Source organism: Polypterus senegalus, chromosome 4 (assembly GCF_016835505.1).
Source record: "Polypterus senegalus isolate Bchr_013 chromosome 4, ASM1683550v1, whole genome shotgun sequence".
NCBI classification, from domain to species: domain Eukaryota; kingdom Metazoa; phylum Chordata; class Cladistia; order Polypteriformes; family Polypteridae; genus Polypterus; species Polypterus senegalus.
Window position 1 is genome coordinate 254,230,795 of NC_053157.1, and position 24,071 is coordinate 254,254,865.

At 43.2% G+C, this 24,071-nt stretch overlaps 1 protein-coding gene across 1 annotated transcript; it reads right to left on the bottom strand.

Moving 5' to 3' along the window:
• Positions 1 to 519: 519 nt before the first annotated feature.
• LOC120528499 (gastrula zinc finger protein XlCGF57.1-like) lies at positions 520 to 23,201 on the bottom strand. The gene is made up of 3 exons (XM_039752676.1): positions 22,742 to 23,201; positions 11,764 to 12,206; positions 520 to 3,388 (listed from the first exon to the last, which is right to left on the bottom strand). Exons 2-3 carry the CDS (start codon positions 12,110 to 12,112, stop codon positions 1,881 to 1,883), a joined length of 1,857 nt encoding a protein of 618 aa, XP_039608610.1. The 5' UTR covers positions 12,113 to 12,206; positions 22,742 to 23,201; the 3' UTR covers positions 520 to 1,880.
• Between the last annotated feature and the right edge of the window lie 870 nt (positions 23,202 to 24,071).

Genomic DNA, 24,071 nt, shown 5'->3' on the forward strand with positions numbered 1-24,071 from the left:
TTGAGGAGGGAACAGCACATTTTGAACATAGTCAAGTTCACCGATGCCTTCCTGAGACGTCTCACAGGTGCTGTCTGGAGTCCATCTTCACTGGCGGCATCACATCCTGGTAGGGCACACACGCGAGGATGCTGAAAGCCACAAACTATTACTGGCACCCAGCTGCCTTATATCTAGGGTATCTAAGAGACATTCTGCTAAGATTATTAGACTCTCGGCCATCCTGCACAAGTGTTTGTCTTCATCCTCCCTTCTGGCAAAAAGTAAAGAACCAATGGCGCCAAGTATGGCTTGAAAGGAAGTGTTTAGTTAAAGAGTTACAATCATAATAAGAAACACTGTAAGAAAAAGACTAGGTATAAATATCTAAAATATAACTGAATATATATCAATACTGTAAATTGTATTCTATATCTTTGTTGTGTTTTATTATATTATCATTGTTCTGGAGTTATGTTAATTAATGTTGACTTATGTTTATCTTTTATTGTGTCTTCTATTTCTCTATTCATTTTGTAAAGCACTTTGAGCTACATTTTTTTGTATGAATATGTGCTATATAAATAAATGTTGATTGATTGATTGATTGATTGGAGAGGCGTGTACAGTAAATTACAATATCATTGTACAGTATGCACAAGACAATAAATACTGAATGTTTAATGATGAGATCACCTTGGGATAATTCCCCGATGAAAGCACACTGTAACTGATCCACTATTTATTATTATTAGTAGTTTTAACAGTTTTTGATATTTATCAAAATTTTAAAAAGTCGACGACTCAAAGACAGTTTGTTTCTATGTTGGTATACTGTAAGTTGGGTCCTTGCAAACTACTTAAATGTTGCACGAAAAAGGTTTAAGAACAATCACGATTGTCTCAAACTGAAAAGTTGTTAAAAAATGTAAAATTATGTAAACTCTACTGGCTATCACATGCCTTTCAATTGATATGGACATGACATCCAGTATTTGACACATGCAGCTTAGTAATGAAAACGTTGATGGATCAAATCAATAAATACATAACTGACTGTTTCCTAAAATGTTTCGTTGTCAGTTTTAAAACCAATTTAATATGTAGCACTGTTTTTGAAAACCTTTTAAAAGTTAAGTTTCACATATGCATGTTTTTCTAGTGGGAATATGAAATACATTTATAGATTGAAGAAAATCTCTAGCTATGGGTTTCATGAGGTACATTCCACTTGAAACACTGGATAGTAATAAGATTTGTTACTTTTACTATAATGCAACACTTCAGGAGAAAATGTAATGAACAGCCATTTCAAACAGTAAAAAAAACTGTACTTTATATCAACGAAGTGTTAGAATCATGAAAGAGCTTAGAAAGATTGGATAGCATAAGTATGAGACTGGAAGTCATTTATGTTTGACCAGATCGAAAACTGTTGTAACTTGTACAACTACATCATACTGTGCAGCGAGCGCATCAACACTTGTCTCGCAGAGGGCATGATGTGAGTGACGCTGGGAAAGAGCATTACGATAATCGCGTCATGTGGTGTGTTGTGCTCTGAAGGGCATTCTGTGTCTAACATCAGAGGTATTGCAGTCCGCAGCTTCACTCCGTTGAAACAAAACGACCCCTTTGATTGGCTAACTCAACAGATTGCAACATGCAAGCTTTCTTCAGGCAAGTTAAGAAGGGGGCCTGAGCTGACTCGAAAGCTTGCATATTGTAATCTGTTCAGTTAGCCAATCAAAGGGGAATTTTGTTTCGCTTCTCATTAGATTCTCTGGGTAACTCCCTAATACTAACCCTAACCCTAACCCTGTGCCTAACCATCACAAGGTATGAATGATTGCTCAGTCCCTCCTAACAAGCAGGAAGTATCAGGAGAATCTGTGAATATTTCAAGGGTTTTCACCGGACTGTTGGTGAGGCACATGTCCTTCTTCTTCGTTAGAATTGTTTTCCGAGTCTATGTCACAAATGGGGCTCACTGCAGAGTGATTTCTCATGTGCTTCTGAAGGTCCGTTTCCTTCTGAAATGTTTTTTCACATTCTGTGCAGGAGTAGGGGGTCTCCTCTGTGTGAATTCGGAGGTGGTATCGGAGGCACCACTTCTGCCTGAATGCCTTTCCACAGACTGTGCAGCAATAAGGCTTCTGTCCAGTGTGAACGGTCACATGGCTCTGCAGAGCTTGTTTCGTTTTGAACTTCATCTCGCAGTCCGAGCAACTGTACGGTTTTTCCCCAGTATGAATTCTCAGGTGCCGGGTAAGGGATATCCTCACCCTAAACCTCTTTCCACAGTCCGTACAGGAATATGGCTTCTCCCCAGTGTGAAACCGGAGATGATACTGGAGATCCGACTGACCGGCAAATTTCTTTCCGCAGTGACTACAGCAATAGGGCTTCTCCCCAGTGTGAATTCTTAAATGGCGTTTCAGATGGGCATTCATTCTGAAGCTCTTGCCACAGTCCATGCAGCGGTAAGGCCTCTCACCCGTGTGAGTTCTCAAGTGGCACTGAAGGTACCACACCTGTTTGAACCGCTTTCCACATTCTGTGCAGCTATAAGCCTTCTCTCCAGTGTGCAACTGAAGATGGAATTGGAGATCGGACTTCTCTGCAAATGTCTTTCCGCAGTGCTTACAGCAATATGGATGGTCCCTAGTGTGACATCGGAGGTGCCACTGGAGACCGGACTGTCCTGCAAAGCTCTTTCCACACTCTTTACAGAAGTAGGGCTTCTCGCCAGTGTGAACTCTTAAATGTCGTTTGAGATGAGCATTCATTACAAAGCTCTTTCCACAGTCCGAGCAACTGTACGGCCTCTCACCGGTGTGGATTCGCAGATGGCATTGGAGATCCCAGATCTGCTTAAACTTCTTTCCACATTCTTTGCAGCAGAAGAGCTTTTCTCCAGTATGATACCGGAGATGGCACTGAAGATCGGACTGTCCGCCAAACTTCTTTCCGCAGTGTTTGCAGGAGAAGGGTTTCTCTCCAGAGTGAATTCTTAAGTGGCGTTTTAGGTGGGCGTTCATTATGAAGCTCTTTCCGCACTCTAAGCAGCAGTAAGGCCGGTCTCCGGTGTGCATTCTCAAGTGACACTGAAGGTACCACTTCTGTCTGAATGACTTCCCACAATGTTGGCAGCAATACGCTTGAACACTCGCATGGCTCGGCACTGTGTCGTTTAATTTCAATGCATTTTCACAGTTAATGCAGCAAAAAGAACTCCCATCGGCGTGAGGCTGAAAGCCACTTTTCTGTGCAAACCTCTGCCCACATTGGTCACATGCATAAACTTCCACTTTTATCAACTCTTCGTCCATTTTGGAATTAACAAGGAGATCCTCAGTGGAGTCGGTCTTCTCTGGGGTTTTCTCAGGGTATTCCCAAACTTGCTTCACTAAAGATCAAAAAAAAAGGCAGAGAAAGATGTTTTAAAATGTTTCAGTTAAACTCAAATGAAAAACGCATCTCTCTTTTTCAGGAAACACAGCATTTGCAGTTTATGCTCCATGCACCCCACACCATAGCCCCAGCTCACCAATACTCTTACATCACATTAATAAATATTTAACACTGAAGGAGCACTCTACTTTAGTGTTGTGTGATACATTTGTACGCAAAATTTAAAACTCTAACTCGACGGTTATGAACAGGCACCTCACTCTCTAAACCCCCAAGGGGACTTTCTGAAGCAATACTTGCAAACTCATACACTCAAAGCTCCAACTGGAACCCCCCTACTATAACATATGACTATCAGTGCTCTAGAAATTCTGAGGAGCATACATCTGGCCCCCAGTGTCCCTCCTAGTCACGCGAGTCTATCAATGCACTCACAAATCTTAAGGGGATCTTCCCCCATTAGTCTGTGTTATAATATGGAGTGCTCAAAAGGACGCACAAATGCATGAGGATTGTGGCATTGTAATGCGGCACACTTCGGTGAATTGTGGTTGATGGCTCCTCCTTGAGCCACCACCTTAAGGTGGTGGAGGGGTTTGCGTGTCCCAATGATCCTAGGAGCTCGGACACAGCCTAGGACACAGCCCGAAGAGGCAACATGGGTCCCCCTTCCCATGGGCTTACCACCTGTAGGAGGGGCCAAGGAGGTCGGGTGCAGTGTGAGTCGGGTGGTGGCCAAAGGCGGGGACCTTGGCTGTCCAATCCTCGGCTATAGAAGCTGGCTCTTGGGACATGGACTGTCACCTCTCTGAAGGGGAAGGAGCCTGAGCTAGTGCGCGAGGTCGAGAGGTTCCGGCTAGATATAGTTGGGCTCACCTCGACGCACAGCTTGGACTCTGGAACCAATCTCCTTGACAGGGGCTGGACTCTCTACCACTCTGGAGTTGGTACTTATTGCCCCCCCGACTTGGAGCCTGTTCATTGGGGTTCACTCCAGTAGACAAGAGGCTAGCCTCCCTCTGCCTCTGGGTGTGCACCATACAGCAGTCTAGAGGGCCCACCCTTTTTGGAGTCCCTGGAGGGGGTGCTAGAGGGCACACCTGCTGGGAACTCCCTCGTTCCTCTGGGAGACTTCAGTGCTTACGTGGGCAATGATAGTGAGATCTGGAAGGGTGTGATTGGGAGGACTGGCCCCCCCGATCTGAACCAGAGCGGTGTTTTGTTATTGGACTTCTGTGCTCATCACGGATTGTCCATAACGAACACCAAATTTAGGTATAGGGGTGTTCATATGTGCACTTGGTACCAGGACACCCTAGGCCTCAGTTTGATGATCAAATTTGTGGTCACCATGTCTTGGACACTCTGGCAAAGAGGGGGCGGAGCTGTCAACTGATCACCACCTGGTGGTGAGTTGGCTTCGATGGTGGGGGAGGATGCCGGTCAGGCCTGGTAGACCCAAACGTGTTGTGCAGGTCTGCTGAGAATGTCTGGCAGAGTCCCCTGTCAGAAGTAGCTTCAACTCCCACCTCCGGCAGAACTTCGACCACTTCTCGAGGGAGGTGGGGGGGGACACGGAGTCAGATTGGGCCATGTTCCGTGCCTCTATTGTTGAGGCGGCTGACCGGAGCTGTGGCCGTAAGGTGGTTGGTGCCTGTCGTGGCGGCAATCCCTTAACCTGTTGGTGGACACCAGCGGTGAGGGATGCCGTCAAGCTGAAGAAGGAGTCCTACCGGACCCTTTTGTCCTGTGGGACTCCAAAGGTGGCTAACAGGTACCGGCAGGCCAAGCGGAAAGTGGCTTCAGTGATTGCTGAAGCAAAAATGGGTGTGGGAGGAGTTTCAATCTGCGCCCCTGTGTTCTCAATTAACTCATTTGAAAACAACAGTCTCGATCCACTGGACTGATTCTCTTCATAATTTTAACAAGCTTATTAGTTATACAGTGATCCCCCCCGCTACATCACGGACTTATTAATACAATTATTATTATGAGGGGGCTCTGCCCCCTGCTCGATTCGCTCGCCTACCCCCAGGTTTGGTTTACCGTATAAACAATTTAAAGAAATTGTTCTTTTCATGGGAATTGTTACATATGCATTATTTTCATTTTTACTTTTAAACTTTTGTAAAAACAATACTTGTCCTTTATTTCCTGCCCCGGGTGTGGTTACATCTCTTTCTCGCGGCACTAATAACGCTGCTCGCGTTGTGATGGGGGGTCTGAACGCACGCTAAAGAGATGCGATCGGTTCAGCTGCCATCTTGCTGCTGCTGGCCAGCTGTGTGTTGTGCATGTCACGCTTTGCCTCAATCATTTAAAAGCCTGTACAGCGGCTGTCCATTTGCCAATTCGCGTCTCTGCCGCTCGCTTTGTGAAGGGGGGAGCTGAACGCACGCTAAGCACAAGAGGACGAATCGGCTACTGGCTTTGTGCTGCTTCTGTCAAGATACCTTTTCTGCTTGTCGCTCTGCACGTTCTGAAGGAGGAGGAGTGTGTGTGTGTGTGTTTGTGAGGGCTGAACACACGCTAAGGAGAAGTGCTCGGATCATCTGCTGGCAAGCTGCGTGTTTGGCTTGTCGTTGTTTTAAGAGCTGGAAGCACCTGAAGTGTGTCTGCCAAAAGCATTCCAACAACTGCTAGGTTAGATGTCAGTGAACTTGCTTTAAAATCGTTTGTAGGTAGTAGGGAATCTATTACCGGGCTCCGGGATTCCAAGCTTGCATATATAGCGTATAAAAAATAACAGAGTTATAGTTGAAAATAATTAAGTGGCGCGTTTTTTTGCCCCACGGTGTAGTGTTTTGAAGACTGATTCAGTCAACCAGCAGCAGTCGTCAGTCTCCCGGCTCCGACTAAGACCAAGCACAGTGGACTGGGTAGAGTCTGCACTCTGCAGCTCACGAATGCCGGGACAGGGCAGACTTCATTGACATCTGTCAGACAACAGCTCTGAACAGCAACTTAAAATTGCAATGCGTCAGTCTGTTGCATCCGCATTATCTGTGCCAAGAAACTTAGCATCACAGAATGATGACAAGAAACTGGATGCATCAGTAAAAGCTGAAATGGCGGTGTTTCAAAGCAACGCAAGCACGGGCGTTGTTTAGAACAAGTGTACCAGTATCTGATCAGGTAGATCGCGTTGCATTAAAAAAAAAATTCTTAAACGTTAGTCTATCATATATCCTCCCTATGGCATTTGCACACTGGTCATCCCACATGCACCCATACAATCAGATTGTGATTCAGACTATGAATGCCATGAATGTCATTACCCCGATCTACATGCTGTCAAATAAACGAACCACACGCTGTGGCACAATGTAAAGGGCAAAACACGTGTCGCATACTCTTTGCATTATTTGACAGCACAGTAATTCCTCCTCGATCGCGGGGGTTGCGTTCCAGACCCCCCAGCAATAGGTGAAAATCCGCGAAGTAGAAACCATATGTTTGTATGGTTATTTTTATATATTTTCAGCCCTTATAAACTCTCCCACACTGTTAACATTATTAGAGCCCTCTAGAAATGAAATAACACCCTTTAGTCAAACGTTTAAACTGTGCTTCATTACAAGACAGAGATGGCAGTTCTTTCTCACAATTAAAAGAATGCAAACATATCTTATCTTCAAAGGAGCACCGTGAAGAGCAGAGAATGTCAGAGAGAGCGCTCGCTAAGAAAAGCAAACAATCAAAAAATCAATACGTGCTTTTAAGTATACAGAAGCACCGTGATAAAGCGGTATTTTGTAGCGGAGCGTCCGTGTCCTCTGAGCAAACAGCCACTGTGTAAACAGCCCCTCTGCTCACACCCCCTCCGTCAGGCAGACAGAGTGAGAGAGACAGAGAGAAGCAAACAAAACAAGCGCCACGCGGGAAGCATATCTTATAGCATTGAGGAGTTTTAGTTAATATGTAATACATGCTCTGACTGGGTAGCTTCTAAGCCATCCGCCAATAGCGTCCCTTGTATGAAATCAACTGGGCAATCAAACTGAGGAAGCATGTAACCTAAATTAAAGACCCATTGTCCAGAAAGCGAACAAGAAAAATCCGTGATATATATTTAGATGTGCTTACATTTAAAATCCGCGATAGAGTGAAGCCGCGAAAGTCGAAGCGCGATATAGCGAGGGATTACTGTAAAACTATATACTGTATATAGCATTTTAATGTAGGTTCGACCTGGTCATTTTAAAGTAGCTCGCAAGCCGAAAAAGTGTGGGCACCTCTGAACTAGATACATGCACTTACTTGTATGACAGCATGAACTGCTTGTAGATAAGGTTAGTCTTTTATTGGTGTCAACATATTGAAGTAGTTTTATTAAAAATAAGTGTCGGCCGTTCTAAAACCGTTCACATGTGAGATGCTCGTGCTCTGTGTCATTCCTGGGAATGACATGTGGGATTCCCGAATTCCCGGGAATGGAATCCCTAGTAAGTAGGGAGTGATGTGCAAAAGTCACCGCCTCACGGGTTTTGCTTCCTAAGGTTGTCTAGTCTTGCGTGTTGTCAAAGTGTCTGTCCAAGATGATCTAGTCTCAATCGCTTCACTCAACCCCGAGAGGCACGCTACGTGGTATCATATGTGTTTATAAAGTGTGTTGTAATAAGTTTGCATGTGTTTAAAGCGGTTGGGATGGGTATTTTAAGGCTTAAACTATTAAAAAAATGCCTGTTATACATCTTAGATTCACGAGTACCGATTTGGGTAGTGAACACTTCGATGAATGAAACCTGTTCAAAAAACGCATTACACAATTGAGAAGGCAGCAAAAGAATATGAAGCGAGTGACGCATACAAGCATATTCATAAGTGCAGCTACAGCGGAAACAAAGGACGGTGTAAACCTTAAGTTTAAATTAAGTTCATAGACAGGCTGCCGCTGGTGTTTGTCATGCCTACGACGAATACGATATGTGCAAGATACAAGTTTAATGAGAAGACGCAGGGTACAAACGAGACATTTGATCACTTTGTAACGGAGTTAAAATTGCTGCTGAAGGACTGTGCTTATGCAAACAACAACATTTATTTATATAGCACATTTTCATACAAAAAAATGTAGCTCAAAGTGGTTTACAAAATGAAGAAACAAAAAATAGAAGACACAATAAAAAATAAACATAACTCAACATTAATTAACATAGAATAAGTAAGGTCCGATGGCCAGGGTGGACAGAAAAAACAAAAAGAAAACTCCAGAGGCTGGAGAAAAAAAAATAAAATCTGTAGGGATTCCAGACCACGAGACCACCCAGTCCCCTCTGAGCAAACGAATTGGAAAGCAGGGTGTAAAGCTTAACTTTAAATTAGGTTCATAGACAGGCTGCCGCTGGCGTTTGTCATGCCTAAGACGAATACGATATCCGCGAGATAGATCGCACGAGATAGCACAAGCACAGCTGAGAAGCTTCAATGTATGTACCACGAGTGGCTCACGTGAACTGACTTTGTTCTGGCTTTAACTACTGTGAAATAAACCGACATAAGTTGGAAGCGTGAGTCTGTGCCTTTTAATAATCTCGAGAGAGAAACATGGTGGCAGCGTAGGTGACGTAACTGCGCCGAAAGTCACGCCAGTTTGCTGTTAAAAGTTCAGGAAGCTGAGACGCTAACACGAAAGGAAAATGGAGGGTCTGAGACCGCCACTGACATTAAGCCTCGATGCTAAAGACCTGGCGAAGTCATGGAGAACATGGAAGGACGAGTTCAGATTATTCACAGAACTTGCAATGCCGGAGGCAGAGGAAAACACTAAGGTCAGATTATTCCAATATCTTATAGGAGAGAGCAGCAGAGAATTGTGTCAGGCGCTGACCGGTGATGTAAGACCTGATGAGTTAACCATGAGCTTGATGATACGTAAATTTGATTAACATTACAACCCGAAAATAAATGAAACTGTAGAGAGGTACAGATTTTTTTCAAGAAATCAGGCAAGGGAAGAAAATATAGACGACTACGTCACAGATCCGAGAGTGTTAGCAGGCACATGCAATTTCAGGGAGATTAAAAGTTCCCTTATACGTGACCGAATTGTGTGCGGAACCAGTGATGCAAGTTTAGAGAAGTGCATACAAATATGCAGAGCCACAGAACTGTCAAAGGAGAACAGCAGAACAGTCACACAGGGTTCCCTATTCTATACTTCTCCCAGTACGTCTCTCTAAACCCTCCGTGCGGTGACATTATCATAAAGCTTAACAATCCTATTGTTACACCTTCTACGCGCACCCAGCCGTCCTTATTACGGAGTCTTCCTTGCTTTACCGCTGGCTGCTTCTTTCCATTCACCTTCCCAGCTGATTATTTAAACAGTTTTCCTTCTCACTTTTCCGCTCCTTCGCGGACTTCTCCCTTTTCGTTCAAAATATGCGCCTCCTTGCCTTTAGTGATTTGGGTAGTGAACACTTTGATGAATGAAACCTGTTATCTTTACAACGGTTGACAAACACGGAAAGTAGCTTGAACACAACACGTCCTCCAAATACGAACCTGATTGAAAGTAATAATGATAATCAAATCCTTGATGACAGCAACACTCATAACAGTCACAAAACAATTACATTGTCAATCATGTTACGTTATTTTCAAAATGTTTCCTTTTCTTTTTCATGACTTCTTTAACACACTACTTCTCCGCTGCGAAGCACGGGTATTTTGCTTATGGGATGATATTTGCCATTTTTCAGTCCTTTGGAATTTCCCAGTATAAAGACTTCTTAAATATGTGCATCAAGGGTTTATAACTGAACTCGCTAGCCTCCTTAAGAACTCGAGGGTCAATATCATCTGGTCCTGACGATTTCTTTAATTGCAGCCTACTTAATCTGAACGGCACTTCTCTCTCTACAATTTCCAAATCCATCAGTGTCTGCAAAATAGTCCCTTTCACCGCTGCGTGACGACCTCAGAAGGTTTACAGCAGCCGTTATTCTAATGTTTGTATTTTTTTTATTTATCCCTTTGCTATTCCTGATGTGCCTCACCTCCTCCTCAACTACTAAAATTCCGAAGGAATCTCCTTGGGTCGTCTTTCGTCTCATCTGCTATATTCTTCTCTAACTGCCCTTTCTTATCTCTAATATCCCTCTTAATGATTGTCCTCACATTCTCATACTCGCGGTGATTCACATTTCAGTTACTAGTTTTATATGCTTTATTTGTATTTTTTATTTATTTACATTTCTGCAGAGTTTTAAATTTCCTCATAATTCCTAACATATTCAGTTGCCTGTCCCAAAAACTCAGAATTGGTAGAAAATTTTAAGAAATTCTGCTGTGGGTAATTCTGTCAAGATGTCTATGTTGAAATCTTATTTTCTCTGTAAAGTGTATTGGGGTTGGAGCTAGGAGGTAGCAGATGGTGGGCTTCAGTTGATAACCATTTTTCTTTAAGGTATTCAAACTCAGATCGGCTAAATGTTTTTATTCACATCTCTACAGTAAATAAATTATCACAATGATTCAATTACAAAATGATTAAGGAGGCTTCTGAAGGGACATTCTTAACATGAGGCCTCCTGTGCGGCAGATACTGACAGAAACAAAAGCTTTAGCAGTGACACGTGTGCCAAGTGTTGACCACACACGCCAATTGGTGGATGAAGTCTGCGGTACTCATTCACGTTCCAGGTATTAAAAATGAACTCTACGTTTGGTTCATGTTCAAAGCAACAACATTGTTTCTCAAGGAAACAGAACACTTTGTTCTGTAGATTTTTATTATTAAATTTGAATATCCATGAGATTTCCTTTTTTGGGTTAATACCGTATGGCAGTTTTCTTTGAATGACAAACATTTGATGGATTTTCTGCACACAAAGAACAGCACATATGAAAGGTTATTCATGGCATAATTAAATGCAATCCAACCTGTTAACTACTGGACATTGCAATGCGATTCATATGCAAGTGATGCAGTTCATGTTTACTGCATCGTAATTAAAAGCACATCCAATAAATGATGACTTGTTTTTCACTACGGCTCATGATTTCCATGCTAGTTAAAAACTGCAAAAAATGACACATGGTGTATGAATCACAGACCTTTGTGGTTTAGTATTTGCACTTGGCTACATGGTTATTCGTTTTTGTATTTAATTAATTGGGCAGGCGTACAAATTAAGGCTTACTCTGCACATCAAAAAATCCATCACAACTTGTGGTCAGTGTATTATTTTTACGGCTCCACTTTGTTTTAACGCTTTACCATTTTGTCCAGAATGACTGTGCCCTACTGTCTGCCATACTACCTGCTCACTTATTCCATGTGTCTATGGTTCTCAACGTTCTTGCTAGCTAACGGGTTCAGCAACAAATCTCAAGCTCTTGTTATGGTCTCTCGCTTTCACCTACCGCTTTCCAACTGGCTGAAAGCTGCCGAGACGTCTTCATTACAATCGAAACTGGAAGAGTCCATGTCAAGACCAGCTGCCTTCATGCATGCAGATGACCTCTGGAGTGGCAGGTCAGTTGATAGAGCGGAGTTTTCCACATCTGGACAGCAGTCCTCAGTCACATACTCCACCTTCACAGCCAGGTCTTTCAAATCTTCTTGACAGATCTGCTCAAAGTCACCAATTCTGCTGTCGATAGTCACTTCCTCATATGGCTCGGTCTTCACTTTGAGGAATGGCAGCTCACAGGGTTCCTCCTTAATGTGGAGAGATGGCTCCTCTTTAACGCACACAGGTATCTCCTCCATCCTTTCAATTTTGCTAACTTTGTGCTCTTCCCTTCAGCTTTCCACTCACTGTAGCCATGGACTGGGCTTCATTGTATTGCAGCTCCCTATGGATCTGGAAGAGAAGAAAAGAGGCTGACTTCAGAGATGCCAAATGACACTTACATTGACCTGGAGCAGAATTCTTAATTCAACAGACACAGCCTGACATAAAGACCCGCACAAAACGGGCAGACTCTGTACACTGGAGAAATGCAGTCGGCCACTGCAGGAGAAACAAAAATGAAGGAGAGAAAACAAAAACCTGTGGAACCGTTGAGTTGCACTCTTATGGAAATTCTGCACAATGTGGGTTGGAAATTATACTGTATGTGTGTGGCTGTTAATTGGAAACGGCTACACAGAAGTGGAGAGTTTGTTTGAAACATTCAGCCCTACCGGACTGAAATGAATTTAAAAAGAGAAGACCACAGATGAAGGCTGGAAGACGGGTGGCCATTTAAAAAAGGACAGACACTCAACAGGGAGAAGCAAGGCTCACCAATCTGCCTGTAGCTGCTCCCTTGTGTGTGTGAACAGTGAGCCTTTTCAGATTCAATCAGGATGGATAGATCGAGAGAGGGATAGATAGAGAGATAGATACTTTATTAATCCCAAGGGGAAATTCACATAATCCAGAAGCAGCATACTGATAAAAAACAATATTAATTAAAGAGTGATAAAAGCAAAGTGCAAGTTAAACAATGCAAGGTGGAGAGTACCAGGCGGGTATAACAGTCCATAATCTTGTGTAATGTTAATGTTTAAGGTGAAACTGAAGAGTCACATAGTGTGGGGTCTCCTCAGTCTGTCATTGGAGCAGGACGGTGAGATTGACAGGAGCCTGCTCAGCGTCCGTCGCTCTGCCACGGATGTCAAACTGTCCAGCTCCGTGCCTACAATAGAGCCTGCCTTCCTCACCAGTTTGTCCCTCTTCTTTATGCTGCCTCCCCAGCACACCACTGCGTAGAAGAGGGCGCTCGCCACAATCGTCTGATAGAACATCTGCAGCATCTTATTGCAGATGTTGAAGGACTCCAGCCTTCTAAGGAAGTATAGCCGGCTCTTCCACAGAGCATGAGTAATTGGCAGTCCAGTCCATGAAAATGTGAATATGAAACCTTAATGACCTGCCATTCGTTCATTCGTTCGCTCCTTCCTGATCTGTTACTCACATGCATTTTTATAGATTTAAAGGCTTTTTATAGTGACACCCCATGTTTCCTCACTCAACCTTCCCTGGATGTCAATAAATAGTAGGTATGTTGTTGAAATTGGTAGTGCTAAAGAGAAGCTCCCAAACAGAACTTGTCCCTTCAGATATCCACAGGTGTCACAGTACAGTTTTAACTGAGACTGCACAAAGACCACCAAAATGTCTGACGGGAGAGAAAAATAAAGTGCTGGCTAGTGCAATCGACTTTACTTGACTATTACCTTCTTTTAATTGTGACACTCGAATGGACTTTAGGCAGAGGAGATGGCGTGGAGGTCCATTTCTTTTGTGCAAAGGCTGACTGTCCTTTTTCCTGAGGGGCACCCACTGCCACCAACATGAAGTCTCTCATCTCATTTTATCCACCTACTTTATCAGGTTGTAGAGGCTGTTAGATTTCCTCTGACAAACACATATGTTCTGTTTAAAAAGAAAGTTTTAGGCATAGGTGGACTTTAAGGGGAGGCACGGCCCCCCAGCAGAAACACTACGCTACTAAAATAAATTTCCAATAAAGAGTTGTTGTTTCTCCCAATGGAAATACACTGATAATCAAAGAATACGAAATTCCAATCCATCCTACTCATTCCACCTTCGCCTTAAAACGAGCGCAGAGACATTCTGCAGGACACTCCAGTTACAGATCTGCTTGCCGTTTCAAGCATCGCTGGAGGAAGTCATTTCGGCTCCTCGATTTTGTGAACTACTTTTGGCCTCTTCAGTCAGACAACAGACCCTCAAGCAGCAATTTCAATGAATTTAAATGTGCATCATAAGCGTGATTGTGCCACTTGTGTGACGGTCTAAGAAAACTTCAGTCAAATGGCACACACACCACAGTGACCAAATATTTCTTTAACTTAAAAGTCTCTTTCATGAAGTAAATATTAAATTTGAAAATGCTTCAACTTTCAATCCATTTACTAAACCCACTTATGCAGAACTGGAAAGCTCACCGGATGCAAGGCCGAGACAATCACTGGACAAGATGCCAGCCCAGCCCATCCCAGTATGAAAAGACACACACACACACACACACCAAGGGTCAATGTGGCATCGCCAATCCACCTAACCTGTACATCTTTCAAAGTGGTTAATACAACTTCAGAACACTCTGCTGTGGTAACGCGAGGTCCGCAGCTGTTCGGCACCATTTTAAATAAATAATCGCCGCACTCCTGTCTTAAGCGGGGCACAGTAGTGTGGCGAGAGCGGTTCCTATGCATGGTGCAGGCATTCCCACAGTTAAGTGCACACGTGCAGAATGACTCATGCCTGTAATGGGTACCGGGAGCTGTTAATCACCACACCCATGCCACGTCCCCATTATTAAGGAGAGGCATGACTGCGAGGAGGACAGAGAGAAAAAGAAAAGATCAATGGGAAAAAGAGAAAGCGGGCAGGGGACAGAAGGAGCCAGTGCAGGAGTGAGTGACTGAGTTGGAAGAGAACAGGCTAGTGTGAGAGAAAGCAGGCAGCTGGGAAAAGAGCCCCCGAGAAGGAGTGTGAGGCCGAGACAAGGTGGGGGGGCAGTCAGAAGCGATCGCGACCAGGAAGGTGAATGTATCACCATGTCAGAACAGGTGGGACAGCAGGGGTCGAGGAGACCAGCCCAAGCATGAGTCTTCAAGCAGCTGCCGGCTCATTCACAAAAGTGTTCAGTACCACGATCAGCTAGCGACCGATTAGCTGATGCTGGTACATCACTTTCGTTTTTGATCCCAATCAGTTGCATCAAAATCGAGGGTGATAAGCTAGATTCCGATTCAGCAATAATGCACAAAATGGCATCCATGAAGTATTTCGCTTTGCTCTCTCACCAGAATCGCCTTTAGCTCTGGCAGCTGGGGTCCACGTGACGGCAGCTGCTAAGCTGCGCATTTCAGCCACCTGCCGAAAAAAAATATCATCCCTCAAAGAGTTCAATTCCATTAATACTTTCCCCAGCGTGTGCTCATGTACTGTCCCCTTAAAAACATACTGCCGTGTGGGGTCGTCACATGACTCCATGCTGTCAAGTCTGTGACAAGGAGACAACATGAAGGAAAACTCAAACACCGAGCAGCTGTTTCCTAAGATAAATGTCATGTCCGTCGTTTGGATGCATTTTGGTTTCAGTGTAGAAGACAACAAAAAAAACAGTTAAATGTAAACACTGCAGAAAAACAGATTCAGCGACCAAAGGTGACAACACCAATCCGCTTCAACACTTGGAGGACGTCATGAATCGTATCGAATCCGAACAACGCATGGCTCAAAAAAAGAGAGAGACTGACAAAGGGGTAATTTTAAGAAAAGGGAGGAACACAGGGTGATGCTGTCCTGCTCCAGTGACAGACTGAGGAGACCCCACACTATGCGACTCTTCAGTTCCACCCAGGTTGTAAACGTTAACACTATACAAAGTTATTGTCTGTTATACCTGCCCACCTTACATTCTCCACCTTGCATTTTTTAACTTGCACTGCACTTTTATTGATCTTTAATTAATATTGTTCTTTATCAGTATGCTGCTGCTGGAGTATGTGAATTTCCCCTTGGGATTAATGAAGTATCTACCTACAAGAGTGCAGGAAGATGCACACAGGTAGATGACATCCTACGCAGAAGAGTCAATCTGAAGGAGATTGACGACTGCAAAGTAGTGGCAGCATAGGATGGTGGTCTGTAGGATGACGTTGGAGATGAAGAAGAGGAAGAGAGTGAGGGCAGAGCCAAAGATCAAATGGTAGAAATTGAAAAAGGGAGACTGCAAGGTTGAGTTTAGGGAGGAGGTGAGACTGGCACTGGGTGGCAGTGAAGAGTTACCAGACAGCTGGGAAACTACAACAGATGTAAAAAAAATGGTAAATGGCCTGTATTTGATATAGCGCCTAACTAGAGTTCAAGAACCCCCCTAGGCGCTTTACAATACAACAGTAATTCACCCAGTTACACACACATTCATACGCTGGTAATGATAAGCTACTATGTAGCCACAGCTGCCCTGGGGCACACTGACAGAAGTGAGGCTGCCGAACACTGGCGCCACCAATCCTTCCGACCACCACCAGCAGGCAAGGTAGGTTAAGTGTCTTGCCCAAGGACACAACAGCTGCATTCTCATGCCGGGAGCCAGGATCGAACCTGCGACCCTCCGATTGCTGGACCACCCGCTCTACCGACTGAGCTACTGCTGTAAGGGTAGTAAGGGTGACAGCAAGAAGGGTAATTGGTGTAACATCTGGACAGAGGAAGGAGAATAAGGAATCCTGGTGGTGGAATGGGGAAGTACAGGAGAGTATACAGAGGAAGAGGATGGCGAAGAAGAAGTGGGATAGTCAGAGAGATGCAGAAAGTAGACAAGAGTACGAGGAGATAAGACACAAGGTGACGAGAGAGGTGGTGAAGGCTAAAGAAAAGAAATGAGTTGTATGAGAGATTGGACACTAAGGATGGAGAAAAGGACCGGTGGGCTACAGGGGGGCCGAGCTGGGAAAGATGTGCAGCAGTTAGGGTGATAAAGGATAAAGATGGAAATGTACTAACAAGTGAGGAGAGTGTGATGAGAAGATGGAAAGAGTACTTTGAGTGGGTGATGAATGAAGAGAACGAGAGAGAGATGATGTTGGATGATGTGAAGATAGTGAATCAGGAAGTGCAACGGATTAGCAAGGAGGAAGTAAGGACAGTGATGAAGAGGATGAAAAATGGAAAGGCTGTTGGTCCAGATGACATACCTGTGGAAGCATGGAGGTGTTTAGGAGAGATGGCAGTGGAGTTTATAACCAGATTGTTTAATGGAATCTTGGAAAGTGAGAGGATGCCAGAGGAGTGGAGAAGAAATGGACTGGTGTGGATATTTAAGAATAAGGGGGATGTGCAGGACTGCAGTAACTACAGGGGGATAAAATTGATGAGCCACAGAATGAAGTTATGGGAAAGAGTAGTGGAAGCTCAGTTTAGAAGTGAGATGATGATTAGTGAGCAGCAGGATGGTTTCATGCCAACAAAGAGCACCACAGATGAGATGAGGATATGTACGAGGGAAGAGTGACCGTGGTGAGGTCTGCGGTAGGAGCAACGGAGGTGGGATTACATCAGTGATTGGCTCTGAGCCTTATTTGCAATGGTGATGAACAGGTTGACAGACGAGATTAGACAGGAGTCCCTGTGGACTGTGATGTTTGCTGATGACACTGTGATCTGTAGCAAGAGTAGGGAGCAAGTTGAGGAGACCCTGGAGAGGTGGAGATATGAGAGGAGAGGAATGAAGGTCAGGAGAAACAAGACAGAATACATGTGTGTGAATGAGAGGAAGGTCAGTGGAATGGGGAGGATGAGGGGAGTAGAGTTGGCGAAGGGGGATGAGTTTAAATACTTGGGAACAACAGTACAGAGTAATGGAATGGGGATTGTGGAAGAAAGGTGAAGAAGAGAGTGCAGGCAGGGTGGAATGGGTGGAGAAGAGTATCAGGAGTGATTTGTGACAGACGGGTATCAGCAAGAGTGAAAGGGAAGGTCTACAGGACAGTAGTGAGACCAGCTGTGTTATATGGGGTGGAGACGGTGGCACTGACCAGAAAGCAGGAGAAAGAGCTGGAGGTGGCAGAGTTAAAGATGTTAAGATTTTCATTGGGTGTGACGAGGATAAACAGGATTAGAAATGAGGACATTAGAGGGTCAGCTCAAGTTGGACGGTTGGGAGACAAAGTCAGAGAGGCGAGATTGCGTTGGTTTGGACATGTGCAGAGGAGAGATGCTGGATATATTGGTAGAAGGATGCTAAGGATAGAGCTACTGGGTAAGAGGAAACAAGGAAGGCCAAAGAGAAGGTTTATTGATGTGGTGAGAGAGGACATGCAGGTGATGGGTGTAACAGAACAAGATGACAAGGACAGGAAGACATGGAAGATGATCCGCTGTGTCAACCCCTAACAGGAGCAGCCGAAAGAAGAAGACAATGACAGTACAAACCTTGTCAGTGAACTATGAGGGCAGAAAACCTGTAAAACAAGCATTCATTAATTGTAATCGAGGTAAAACGTTCAACTAATCGTAATAATGATTCATGGTCACATCACCCAGCCTTACTCTCCGTCCTTCCGATATGCAGAAAAATGACCTATTAAGCCATCACAATTTCATAATTATTACTGGCATGAAGGATCATCTAGAAGCACAATTGTATTTCCACAACATTGTTCTATTTGTAATAGTGCTGATATTTGGTGCATTTTTATTATTTATTTGACTGATGCCTTTATCTATGGTGACATTTGAGATACAATTGGTCCCATTTCTTCCTTTGTTTTTGCCTTCCAATTGTATCCCAGGCAGGTGAAGCGACTTCCCTTGGGTCACACCGTGGTGCCCGCAGCAGGATTTGAACCCACAACCTCAGAGGTTGAAGTCCAAAGCCTTAACCACTTTGTCACAAATCCTAAAGAGTTGGTTTGATAAAGTGACTCATTTGGCAGGTCAGTGGTTGAGCACACAGTGTCCCTCCATGTGTTTACCTCTTATTTGAATTTTCCTGTTACACTACTAGGGCCTGTGCCTGATGGGTATGCGATTTTCGATAAAACTAAAGAACCACCATTAAGGTATCACAGCTTGTGGAAATTTGTATTTCTGACACTCTATTAAGAATAGTAATAACCGAAATGACGAGGTTTCAGTGTCTCATGTAATTGCAGATCGGAGCAACTTTGTTAACATTATTACCACTTGGGAAAAAGTTGGGTTATTGCCTCAAAAATATTTTATTATGTATAAACAAAGAAAGTACCTTTTATTTCAAGATTATGCATAAGAGATGCCCAGTAAAGTACTTGCTTCACAATTTCCAAAGGGACGTGGATGTTAACTGTTCCTTTTGTAGAATGCAACTTGAAATGGTGCCCCGTCTCTTTTGACCCTGCCAGTACTCTCAAAAAGCTATGAGATATTGTGAAGTTAATTAATGATAATTGTACAGTGAATACTTATGAAAACATACTGTTTGTATTGTATGGGAGAGCAGGCATGTCTTAATTTAATATTAATAGTAGTGGTGCTTCTCTTCTAAAGTGGGTTGAAATCCAAGTAATCTGCAAAGAATTCAGCATTAACGTCGACTGTGCACCATCATGTACTGCATGTTGTAATAAAATGCATTGCATTTGTCATTCCAACAGGTGGCGCATCACAAACATTTGTAGTAATACGACTACAAACACATGAAGAAGCGTGTCAAGAAACACTAGTGGGGCTCCTTTACACCAACAGCAATACGTCTGCAAGAACGCCTCACTGGGACTGCCAAGTCCAAACTGTTCTTTCTTTTGAGCTTTTCTTGCTTTGTGGGACTCCAGAGTGCATTCAGACCAAAGTGTGTGTGTGAGTGTGTGTGTTTACTTACTTGTTCATCTACCTGTTTGTTTGTTTAATGACCACATCGTTATTCATCTACTCCCGAAGTACAAACAGAAACTGAAACAAGAAAAACCAGCCATACAAACACCACAAAACTGGTGCAAGGGCAGTGTAGAGGAACTGCAGGACTGCTTCTCCAGTACAAACTGGGATGTGCGGACATCCTCACAGTCACTGAATGAGGCCACTTACATGGTCAGTGAACATATCAAATTCTGTGAGTCTACGATCATTAAGGAAAAAACTGTCAAGGTGTACCAAACAGTAAGCCATGGATCACCAAAGAGGTTAAAGCATTACTACTGGAAAAGCAACATGCACTCAAGAAAAGATGATAAAAGAAAAGCAAATTTCACAGCAAAGGATCAACAGGATAATTAAACCAAATAAAAAGATGTATGGGGACAAAAAAAAAATCAAGAGGTGGTTTAATGATGGCAATCCAAAGCAGGTCTTGAAGGGACTAAAAACAATGACAGGACTGGGCTCTAAAAACAATGTGAAGTTTCTGGCTGACAAACACCACAAGCTTTTAGCAGATGAACGGAATAACTTCTATGCCAGAATGCCCTGGCCATTGAACCTTACTCTTATTCGATGTTAATGTTGATTTATTTTGTTCTATAATTGTCTTTCATTTTTCTATTCTTTAATATGTAAAGCACTTTGAGCTACTGTTTGTATGAAAATGTGCTATATAAATAAATGTTGTTGTTGTTGTATTTGAAACAAGTGATGTCAGCACCCAAAATACAGAAATAAAGGAGATGCTTTATAAAAACACCAGCAATTCTGCCATGAGGGGGTTCAGTTTAACTGAAGTGGAGAAAGGCTGGCGGCTCTTAAAGTCTCGCTCTAAGCAGCTCTCCCCAGTTTCTCATTTGCTTTTTAACTGGTCTCTGACCTGTGGTATTGGACCAAATCTGTGGAAACAATCGATCAGTACCCCTGTATCGAAGATTTCTTGGCCAAGCTGTTCAAATGACTACAGACCAGTGGCACTTACATCTATTCCAATGAAATGCTTTGAACATTTGGTGAATAACATTTTAATGACAGAGTCTTCTCAAGACAACAATCAACGTGCTTACTGACGTGTGCAGAAACAGGGTGTGGAAGACGCTCTGCTTGTTATCTTACATCAAATCGACGCCTTTCTTCATCAGCCTGGTTCACCTGTCACAGCACTCTTTTTGGGTTTTTCTTCAGCTATGGATTCAGAACTTTCTTTTAAATCGTTCACAGACAGTTAAAGTTCAGGACACCTTTTCAAACACAGGAAGTCCGCAGGGCTGTGTGTCGTATCACCATTACGGTTTACTGTGTACACAAGTGACCCGAGACAGAACAATGGCTGCTGCTCCATTATCAAGTATGCTGATAGGACGCATCTCTGGGGAGGATGAAAGCCAACATCTAAATCAAGTGGACTGGATGGTAAACTGGTCTCTCACTCTGAATGTAAAAAAAGGACCAAAGAAATGATATTTGATTTTAAGAGACAGAAATCTGTATGTTCACCTATTGTAGTTCTGGGAGTAGAGGTAGAAATAGTGACTGAATAGAAATACTTAGGAACTTACCTTGATGACAATCTCAACTGGAATACAAATACAAAAAAAAATGATTCTCTAAACACAACCAGCACTTATTTCTCCTCCATAAACTCAAACTACTTAAAGTGGACGAGGAGCTCATGTTGTCCGTCTATCGCAGTCTGATCCAGTCTGTCATCACGTTCAGTTTCATTGCCTGCTTTAATAGTCTGACAAACCAAAATTTAAAAAGCTCCACCAGACTACCAAGTGTCAAGTTCAAGTTATTGGGGCTGATGGAGATGATTTGAGTAGCGTGTGTGTGTGTCAGAGGGGAGGCGATGTTAAAGAAACTGGAAATCATCTCAACTGACGACAGACATTCATTACATGGAGAACTAAAGTTCAGTAAATCAGGAAGGAGAGTCGCTTTGAAAACACACACAAATCGCGCCACAAACTCCTTTCTTCATTGTGCCATACGACTTTTCAAGAAAAAATATCCGAGATAATGATTAAGGTTTTGATAGATAGCCTGTAACCTTTTTTTTTTTTGGTGTAAATATGTATTATCCAACTGCCTTACATTAACCTTTCTTGTTTCTATTTGTCTGTCTGTTATTGGATGCAACTAAGGCGGCAAATTTCATGTTTTCTTGTGTAAACCTGACTAAATAAAGAAACTTTAAACCTTAGAGCTTCTGTAAAAAGCCACATTTCCTCCTGGAGACTAATAAAGTACGACCTGTCTGTAAAGTTTTCCAGTAAGAATTGTCTTTTCTCGCTGCCTTTGTTGCTGGGAATTTGAAGTGTACATGAAAACTATTAGATTCCATGGAAAGGAAAAGCCACCAATACTGTACGTGTCTGTAGTGACTTCAAGGCATCGGCCTAATGCTTACAGCAGTTTGAAATTAGAAGATTAATTATGTAATTACTGTCAGGCTGTGTGCATTACACACAGCTCATTAAACTGCAGATGCAACGGTTTTGTGATTTCTCTCAATTAAAAAGAAACAAATTCCAGACATCCTGATGCTATACGTAAACTTTTTAACTTGTTGAAAAAATAGAACGACTTGGACACTTGTACAATAAGCAGACAAAAATAAAGTCATTTCTAAATTGTTAACGCGACACGTGTACTGTTTTTGAAGGTATTATTTGTGTTAGTTGTGGTAATGATGACACTGTGTGACCCCGAACGTCCCTGAAATGTTGTTAGTCGCCTTGGACAAACAGAACCCCCACTTAAGAGTTTATCACTTGCCGTTATATTACTGTTCACATTACAAACAGTTTACGATGGCTGCCGTGGGATGTAAACATGCAGCCGGCCGCATAGGACTCTTAATATTTACAGTCCGTCTGAACCTCCGCCCCGCTTAAATGACAAACTCCGCCGGTGGTCGTTGGTTTCCCGGTGACATAAACAAGTCAAACCACAACAGCGAGCCTTCTTACCTTATGGAGGTCGCTTGCTTGCTCACAATCTCCCTGATCCGACACGACGGCGTGACCAACTCAGGCCCGAAAGCTCCACCGGTGATGACTCTGAAATGGCCCAGCTTAGCTGTTGGCCGCCCCGCTAGAAGACGGGACTCAGTCGTTCCTTCCCATCGCGTCTTTAACGTGGAGTTTCCTTGACAATGAAGGTAAAGCGCCCGAGGCTTTCAGTCTTTCTGAGCTCGGAGCACATCGGTGTTTTGTTATCGTACGGTCGCCAAGTTTAAAATGGCACTTCCGACAGACGCGCTCCTCACGCTCGGCTCTCCGCAGCTTTCATGCTCCTCAGCCCTCGTTTGTTTGTTTGTTTTGTTCTGTTGTCTCCTCCCACCTTCTCTTTTCTTTTTCTATTTTCGGCGTTCGCTCTTCTCTGCCAAGATGGTTGACGCACTGATGTCTCGCGATGAATGCTCGGCTGGGGTGGATTAGTCTAACAGAGTGAAGAGGCAGACTGCCATACCTCTGACGTCAGTCACGGAACGCCCTCCAGAGCACAACACACCACACCCTCATGTAATGACGCGATTATCGGAACGCCCTTTCCCAGCGTCACTCGTATCACGCCCTCTGCGAGACAGTGTTGACGCGCTCGCTGCACAGTACGCTGGAGATGCTGTAGTTGTACAAATTACAACAGTTTTCGATCTGGTCAAACATAAATGACTTCCAGTCTCATACTTATGCTATCAAATCATTCTAAGCTCTTTCATGATTCTAACACTTCGCCGATATAAAGTACAGTTTCTTTTTACTATTTTGAATGGTTGTTCATTACGTTTTCCCCTGAAGTGTTACATTATAGTAAAAGTAACAAATCTTATTACTATCCAGTGTTTCAAACGGAATGTGCCTCATGAAACTCATAGCTAGAGATTTTCAATCTATAAATGTACTTCATATTCCCACTTGTAAATTATACACATGTGAAACAATAATAAGCTTCATTATTTTTAGAAGGTTTTCAAAAACAGCGCTACATATAAAATTGGTTTTAAAACTGACAAGGAAACATTTTAGGAAAACAGTCATTTATGTATTTATTGATTTGATCCATCAACGTTTTCATTACTAAAAGCTGCATGTGTGAAATACTGGATGTCACGTCCATATCAATTGAGCGGCATGTGACAGCCAGTAGATTTTTAACAACTTTTCAGTTTGAGACAATCGTGATTGTTCTTAAACCTTTTTCGTGTAACATTTAAGTTGATTGCAAAGACCCAACTTATACCAACATAAACTCAAGCTGTCTTTGAGTCGTCGTCTTTGTCAAATTTTTATAAATATC